An 8,744-nucleotide genomic window follows, 5' to 3' on the forward strand; every position below is an offset into this window, starting at 1 on the left:
TCCGTTTCCTGTTTTTCTTTTCGACTGATCAGTTTGTTTTGCGGGTGAATTTTTTTGCCAACATGGAAACAAGAAAATAGTTTGATTTGCAAAGAAGCTGGAATCMAGCAGAGAAACATAATGACGAGCAAAACCGACAAAGATTCAATTTATTATTTAAAATTTATTACATATTTTTGATGTACAATTTACATATTTGTACAAATATTAACAGACAGTTTTTAACCTAAGCTTTCTAAGAATCTACAGATTATTTTCCTGGACGTCACGTTACACGTTACTTTCCAGAAACTSACCGGAAACCGTCCTGGTACGTAACCGATTTCAAAATAAAAGGCTCCGGTAGCTTGGAGTTACGTTCAGTAAACATGAAGTATTTTCTCATATTTACTACAATGAATCTACAGAGGACTTTCCTGGAAGGTGCAGGTTACTGTTTATTTATTTTAAAGGGATCAGAACACRTCATTAAATATTCTGGTGTTAGCCATAAAGGTTTGTTTTTATCCGTGCTAACCTGCTAACCTTTGAACTCGGGWCACTGAACCAGAATTCACTGAATAATTTGCTGAAATGTGTGTAATTTATAAGGTAATACTTTAGCGTTAGCATCCATCTACACAATACTTTCCTTGCGTAGCGCAGTTTTGCTAGCAGAGCTAATATTTAAGTGCGTTAGCATTAGCGCAGCTAACGTTTTAGCCAGCGGTGAACACAAAGCATCTTGTAAGATCCAGGAAAGTTTTGATCAACATTCATTAAAATGTCTCAGTTCATAATGTTTGATCACATTTCAGCTCTCCTCTTCATCCTCCTCCTCCTCTTCATCCTCCTCTTCCTCCTTCTGCTCCTCTTCCTCATCCTCCTCTTCGCCGTTAGCTGTGTTCATTTTCCAGCTCAGAGCCCACTTCCTGTTTGTCGTTTCGTCCACTTCCTGTATGGCGTCCCGGCGGCTCCGGTGCTCCCAGCAGAAGCTCATCACCTCGTCTTCGTCCGTCTTCCTCCAGCGGCAGATTCTCCAGGACTCCTTCCAGGCCCGCCACTCGTCCCCTTCCTCCTCGCCCTCCTCTTCCTCGTCGTCTTCGTCGGCTCCGCCGCGGTGAGCCACGGCGACCATCCAGCAGCGCCGCCAGGCGGAGAAGGAGGCGTTCAGCTTGTGGAACTGCAGGTGAAGCGGAGCGTCAGGTTTGGTTTTCGCTCGTCTCCGTTTCTTCTTCTTCGTCTGTTTTAGAACGCCGCTCTTCGTCTCCTGCTCCTCTTCCTCTGTTTGTTCGTCAGCTCTTCCCTCCACAGGATTTTCTTCATCAGTTTCTCTGTTTTCCTCACCTTCATCTTTGTTTTTGTTGATTTCTTCCACCTCTTCATCATCTTCCTCATCATCTTCCTCACAGCCCTCATGCTCTTCCTCATCCTCCTCTTCCTCATCGTCCTCCTCATCTTCCTCACAGCCCTCATGCTCTTCCTCATCCTCCTCTTCCTCATCGTCCTCCTCATCTTCCTCACAGCCCTCATGCTCTTCCTCATCCTCCTCTTCCTCATCGTCCTCCTCATCTTCCTCACAGCCCTCATGCTCTTCCTCATCCTCCTCTTCCTCATCGTCCTCCTCATCTTCCTCACAGCCCTCATGCTCTTCCTCTTCCTCATCTTCAGATCGGCTTTGTTTGGTTTCCATCTTCATCCTGTGAATGTTTCCATCGTCATCCTCATCGTCGTTTTTGACTTTCTGCTTTTCATTTTCTTCTGCCTCCTCTTCCTCCTCTTCTTCCTCCTCTTCACCTTCCTCCTCTTCACCTTCCTCCTCTTCACCTTCCTCCTCTTCTTCATCATCTTCTTCATCATCCTCTATATCCACACTGGAAACTTCCTTCTCCTCTTCCTCCTTCTTTCCCATTTTTCTCTCCATTTCTGTCTCTTCTTCTTCTACATCCAGTCTATCATCATCATCMTCATCTTCCTCCTTGTTGCTCTTTCTTTCATCTTTAATCTCCTCCTCTTCCTCTTTTCCTTGTTTTTTGTTCGTTTCCTCTTCCTCTTCTTCTTCATCATCGTCTTCTAAATCTGGGCTCTCTTCATCCTCCTCTTCCTCTTCCACATTTACRTCTTCATCCTTTCCTTTTCCTTTTTCCTTCTCTCCTTCTTCATCTGCATCTTCATAGTCTTCCTCCTCTTCTTCCTCTTCATCTCCTTTACTTTTGTCGCTTTCTTCATCAAAGTCCAGAAACTCCTCCTCTTCATCATCTTCCTTGTCTTTTCCCAGCTTTATGGTGTTCTTCTCCTCTTCCTCGTCTTTTTCTGATTCGTTGTTTTTCTTTCTTTCTTCCTCCTCATCTTCATCTTCCTCATCTTCAGCATCTTCATCTTCCTTCTTCCTCTGCTCTATTGGATCTCGACTCTTCGTTTCTTTTGTTTTGGTGTATTTGTGTCTTTCTTCATCATTGGCCTGATTTTTCTCTTCCTCATCTTCCTCCTCCTCATCTTCAGCATCCTCCTCTTCTTCATCTTCCTCCTCTTCCTCATCTTCAGCATCCTCCTCTTCTTCATCTTCCTCATCTTCAGCATCCTTCTTCCTCTGCTCAGTTTCAAGCTTTTGACTCTCCGTTTTGTTCGTTTTGGTGTTTTGCTCCTCTTCCTCATAAATTTCCTCTTCATCCTTCATCTTGTCAGCTGMCTCGTTGTCCTCCTCCTCTTCCTCATCTGCATTTTCACATTTTTCTTCATCCTGCTCCTCCTTCGTCACTTTGACACTATGATGCGTTTCYTCCTCTTCATCTTCTCCTCTCTCCGTTTCGTTTTCACCATTTTCTTTCTCATCTTCTTCATCTTCGTCTTCCTCCTCTTCATCTACACCTTCATCTTCCTCTTTTTCCTGCTCCTTGTTCTTGTTGAAGTTTTTGAATATTTTTGTCCTCCTCTCCTCTTCCTCCTGTTCTTCTTCCTCCTCCATTCCTTCATCCTCCTCCTCTTCCTCAGTTTCGTCTGCTTCCTCCTGCTCTTCCTCGTCCTCCGGTGTTTTCTGKMCTCTTGGAGCCTTCCAGGCCTCCGTCCAGTCRCTCAGACTGGACCGGTCCAGACCCGAGAACAGGAAGACGTTTATGGCTCTCCGTCTCCTGGTCATCTGGTTGCTATGGTGATGGGCGGACAAGATGGACGCCTGACGCCACCTGAGGGGAAACCAGAGGTCAGTGTGGAAAAACCCAACGTTTATCCATCCAGCGCTAACAACGGAGCTAAATTTAGTTTTAGCATTTTTTGCTAAATCTAAAACCGTTTAGCGCTTTTAGCTCCCGCTAAGCTAATTTTCCCAGATGAATTCGATATTAAAACTTTATTCAACTTTTAGTTGAATAAAGTTTTTTATCTGTGTTGAAGTTTTAGTTTTCGGTTGTTAAGAATTCTTCAAATATTTAGACGTTCACATTCATGCTCTTATTCTGAAATCCGTGTGGCCTGATTACGCAGCAGATCCATTTCCTGTCCTCACCTTCTCATGACACATGCTAAGTGTCAACATGGCTAAATTTAGCTCATAGCATTAGCTTTCACTAAATACCAAGCTGCTGTAGTCATTTAGCGTTAGCAGAACTAATGCTAATTATTAGCGCTTTAGGGTTAGCTTAGTGGTTAGCGGTGGCCTCCTCTGGTGATGGGAACGTTTCGGTGGTGTGTTGAGGCTGAARCCGACCCACCTGACCTGCTGCTGGTACCCCCAGCAGCAGCTCCAGCTCCTCTGCCGCTCTTCGTGCTCCTCTGGAGGAGCTGCAGCCAGCAGGCAGGATTTGCTCCATCCGGGCATCAGCCAGTCGTTTATCTCTGCTGTGAACGTGGCGGGTCCATCCGCTGGATCTTCTGCTCCGGAGAGCCTCCATGAATCCTCCCAGCCTTCAGGCTCGTCCTAGTTAAAGACCAGAACACAGATTTTCTTTGGTCAGTCAGATTTGGGGCTGAAACCCTGGAAACGGCAGGAAAACAACAACCTGATCCAGCTGCTCCTGAATGAGGTCAAACTTATCGGACTTGTCTGTTGTTCCCTGTTGGTAGTTTTCCCAGCCGCAGTCCCAGTTCTTCTTCTGCTGCCTGAAGGGAAAGTTCATGATCTTCCACGTTCCGGCCCAGACAGGAAGACGATATTCTCCTATTTCCACTTTCCTGTCCATCGTCCTTTCAAACAGAGTGTCCCACTCAAAGTCTCTGTCCTCTGACTGCTCTGACTGAGCTGGGCTTTTCACCTGGAAGCAAGAAAAACATTTAGAGAAAACATCCGTTTTGGTTCATTTCCTGTCTTTTTCTCTAATCCCATTTATTACGACAATAAAACCCAAAATATTAGAGAGGAAAACTGACAATCTAAATATCTACACATCATCTTTATTGTGAGATTTGACCCTTAAAGAACAATCAGTTCCACGGTGGTGGACACGGCTAACTAAAAGGTTAGCTTTGMTAGCCCTTAAAGTGCTACACAACACCATATTTAGCAGAGGCTAATGCTAAAACAATGAAACTGTATTTAGTCTAACCTAATGTTAAAGGGATACAATAACATATCTAACTAATAATAGTAGAAGCTAATACTAATGTGCTTAGTGGAAGCTAATGCTACAGCGCTATACCAACATAGTTTTAGTGGAAGCAGCACAAATGTTGAACTTTAATCAACTGAAAGTTGACAAAACAGCCAATAAATTAGCACTTTATAATGTAGGGGAAGTTAAATGCACTAAACGTTTCAAAGTTAGCAAAAAGCGCTAAACAAAAAATTAGCTCTGCTATTAGCGCATTAGCAGGCGTGTGCATCCTGACCTGCTTCCAGGARTGACTCCATTTAGAAATCGGACCCGTCCCGTCGGCGTCCGGTCCAGGAAGTACAAACCCGATTGATTTGTACTTCCTGTTCCTGGGACACTGTAAGCTCATCAGCAGCGTCCTCCTCTCTTTAGCCTCTCTGGCCTTCAGGTAAAGGTACTTTGGTGGCTTCAGGCTCATCCAGGATTCCCTCCAGCACAACCCAAACACGTCCACTTCCACTTTGCGTTTTTGCCTGTGACGTTTCGGGGAGGACGDCCTCCTGGGGGGSGGCGGCGGYGGAGGAGGCTCCGCTTTGACTTTTGGAGGAGGAGGAACRATTTTGAATTTGATTTTAGGCTTTTTTTCTTCGTCGTCTGTCCGGGTCGTCGCCCTCCTGAAGTCRGAAATBTCATCCTTCACCTGTTCCCCGTTGGGCCAGTGGTAGGTCCACTTTGAGAAAAGACTGGAGCAAAACACAGAAAATAAAAACCATCTGTTAGATTGAATATGGAAAACCTGCTTTACATGGAACTAATAAACAGAATTCRCTTACATTTCAATCAGTCAATTATATACGGAGGTCTGGTCCTGACAAAACTGCCCGTAGTAATAATAATAATAAGTACTGTTTCAAATAAAAGATGTAAAATATAAGAACTTTCCCTACTTACCTGAGTTTTTGAGTGAGACAAATRCATATTTARCATTTTTAGCTGTGTTAATTTTACTGTTTTATTTATGTGAAATAAGTTGTACRGAATAAATGTTTTGATCTTTACACTTTAACRGAGCTTTTCCGTTTCCATTCAGCCTCCTGTTTGCACTGGTCCGCCTCGTTCTGGGCTAGTTTCTCCCACTGGTCTCTCAGACGGCCGTTGCTAAACGATCTCTTCTCTTCCTTTTTGGACAACATCGTGTTTCCTACGAGAAACGCAGATTTATTATCACTGTAAATTATATTTTTAACATCAGTATAAAAGAAATAGAAAAAGTGTGGTAACATAAATAAGGTCCAGGTTTGTGTGTTAGTCTGATTTAATATATATAATCTAATTATAGAGTCATAATTAGCTAAAAAGCTAAAGTTAGCATAAATGCTATCATTCTATTGTTGGTGTATACTACGCGTTTTCATCAATCCTTTCAATAACTTATTAATTTATTACTTTTCTTTTATAATTTATCATTTGTTTTTTCCAGATTTTGTAAAAAATTGAAAAATAAATTTCTATACCACAGGTGTCAAACTCCAGTCCTCTGCTGTCCTGCAGTTTTTAGATGTGCCACAGATACAAAACACTGGAATGAAATGACTTAATTACCTCCTTCTTGTGTAGATCAGGTCTCCAGAGCCTTTATGGCCTAATTATTCTATTCTGGTGCAGCAGAGGCACATCTAACAGTTGCAGGATAGTTTTGACACCCCTGTTCCATACAACAAGGAATAAAACAGAGGAAATAAATCAATATATTTTTGAGAAAGGACAGTAAATAAAAAAACACTAAATAAATAGCAATAAATAATATAATAAAACAATAAGTTTGGAAATAATGGAAAATTAAATAGAAGCGACAATGTTAAATTAATATTGTTGAAAATTACAAAGAAATTTTTGTCACACTGTCTAATCACATAAATTGGAAATGCTCTTATTTTTATTTTTTGAAGAACAAATTATTAACATTAAGTCATTTATTTATTTCTATGTTTTTGGATAATTCTGGCAGGATCAGTCCTCCGTACAATTAGCATTCCAGGAATGTCACAAGTTGTTTTCTCAGAGAATGAAARCGACAAGCAGCAGCTCTAAAATTAAACTCTGCCCGGCAACAAGAGCCTGTAAACTGAGGAATAAACACAGATATTAAATCACATTCTGTCCATCAACACAACAACTTTATGCTCAGATTTATCACTTTGATTTCCAGCTGACTTTACATAACTGGAAACCTGTAAATATGGAAAATGTTTAGTTTGTTATGTGAAAATGGAAGAGCAGCAGCAGTCAGAGGTTTTTAAAGAACGGCTAATTTTAAAACTAGCATCAGAACCGTAGACCGTCTGGAGGATTTACTTTGCATTTCAGCCTCATCCGTCTTGATAAACGCCGTAAAATTAGAGGATGACTTCAGGGACCCTCCACCACCTGCTGCCCGAGACGCTTCCCCCCCAAAAAGACCCCAAACATGTTTCACAGAAACGATTCACATTAAATCTTTAACACAAAAGATTCAAAATCTGACAGAAATTAAGCAGCAGCTGCAGCGCTCCACAGAAAAGGGAAAGTAATGCGGAAACGTTGCCATGGAAACCGGCTGACATCAGCCCCACTAGCCAACGGAGCGGCGGTGTTACGTTCAATCCTGTCAGGAGRAACGTCAACCCATAAATAAAACTCAAAACATTTCCCAGAAAAATTCAGTCTGTGGCAACTTCATGTTTTCACGCTTGATGTTTATCTCCTGATTTCTAATAATCACCTGAAAACGAGCGGCGATTGATTAGCTAGTGAGCGCCAGCCAGCTGGAACCAAAATGTCTCATTTGGACACATTTTATTTTTTTTGRTCTAATTTCAACATAAAGCTTTGTTGATCTGTAGTTTCTGGAGTTAAACTGCGTCTGTTTAGCAGCTGTCAGTGTTTTTAAAGAGACACAMACCATCGATCTGTTAGCGCCAAAATGCTAACCTAGAATCCCACAGAAACAAACTACAAAACATCACATGTTGTCGGCTAAAGGGACATAAATAATGAATTCTCACCTGTTTCTCTGGCTCGTCCTGGTTTTTCCTTCCTCTCCGGCTCCACTGATCGTCGCCTCGACGCTCCTGCAGCTGAAGTTTGACTCTCTGTCCTGAATAACCAGCCGGCTTCCCTCCTCCTATCTTTACATCACAACACATCCAGGGCTGCTGCTCTAAATTTAGAGCAGCCAGCGGGACAGACGAGGAGGATTAGATGAAAAACACATTAGTGAAATGAATCTTCATTCAACAGGTGCAGCTGCAGAAATACGACAAAGACGAGACGTTAAAGGCTGCAGGTCAGGAGAGACGTAAATATAGAACAACAGATATTAGAGCTGCTGCGTTTTCCACAGGTTGCTGATAAATGATGCACAAGATTCATATAGAATAAATAATCTGGTGTTAATTTAATGTTAAAATGTTTAATTACAGGAATAAGAAACGTACAGATTATGCAAAATGTCCAGTAGGATATAAATCTGTTAACTGTTTGGTTTATAGATTTGGATTTGGAAACTGAATCTGTGGATTTAAACTGAGAAAACAAGACAATTGAAAACTTTCTGTTTTTTTAAATTAATTTATTTTGTTTTTATATTTATTTGTATTTATATTTTACTCTATGCTTATATAACTCGCTTATTTTTGTTTTATTGATTTTATTTTAATTTATTTTTTCAGTTTTTATCAGTTTATTAATTTTTGTTTTTTATTATTGTTGATGTATTTAGTTTTTATTTAATATTTTCTTTAATTATATTTTTATTTATGGCTTTTGGGGTTTTCATTTATTTTAGTGTTTTTCTTGTTTTTATTTAATATTTTCTTTTTCTTTTTTTATATAGTTATTTACTTTTACACATATTTATTTTTATAAATTCAGTGCGCCTACTTCCTGTTTGCATAGAGGTTACATTTATTAACAGGAAGTTAGAAAAGCAGAAGTTTCAAACTCCAGGAACCTTGAATTGTTTATTCCGTCCATTTAGGCCAATAAGGAAAACAGGAAGCAGATTTTAGCCGTTTTCTTAATTTAACGTTGAATCTTGTTTAATAAATGTGATTTTTTATTTATTTTTTTGTTGGAATATTGAGCAGCTGTTTGTGTAAACTTAAACTATAATCTCCTCAGGTATAAACAGATCCTTTGTGTGTGTGTGTGTGTGTGTGTGTGTGTGTGTGTGTGTGTGTGTGTGTGTGTGTGTGTGTG

General features: G+C 40.7%; 1 protein-coding gene across 1 annotated transcript; it reads right to left on the reverse strand.

The window, feature by feature from the left end:
- Window positions 1-132: 132 nt before the first annotated feature.
- On the reverse strand, window positions 133-7,861 carry LOC103473934 (trichohyalin-like). The gene is made up of 8 exons (XM_008424592.2): window positions 7,550-7,861; window positions 6,108-6,210; window positions 5,565-5,706; window positions 4,801-5,248; window positions 3,975-4,226; window positions 3,687-3,892; window positions 1,792-3,161; window positions 133-1,749 (listed from the first exon to the last, which is right to left on the reverse strand). Exons 3-8 carry the CDS (start codon window positions 5,696-5,698, stop codon window positions 794-796), a joined length of 3,366 nt encoding a protein of 1,121 aa, XP_008422814.1. The 5' UTR covers window positions 5,699-5,706; window positions 6,108-6,210; window positions 7,550-7,861; the 3' UTR covers window positions 133-793.
- Between the last annotated feature and the right edge of the window lie 883 nt (window positions 7,862-8,744).

The sequence above is a fragment of the Poecilia reticulata genome, linkage group LG12, assembly GCF_000633615.1.
Source record: "Poecilia reticulata strain Guanapo linkage group LG12, Guppy_female_1.0+MT, whole genome shotgun sequence".
NCBI lineage: Eukaryota > Metazoa > Chordata > Actinopteri > Cyprinodontiformes > Poeciliidae > Poecilia > Poecilia reticulata.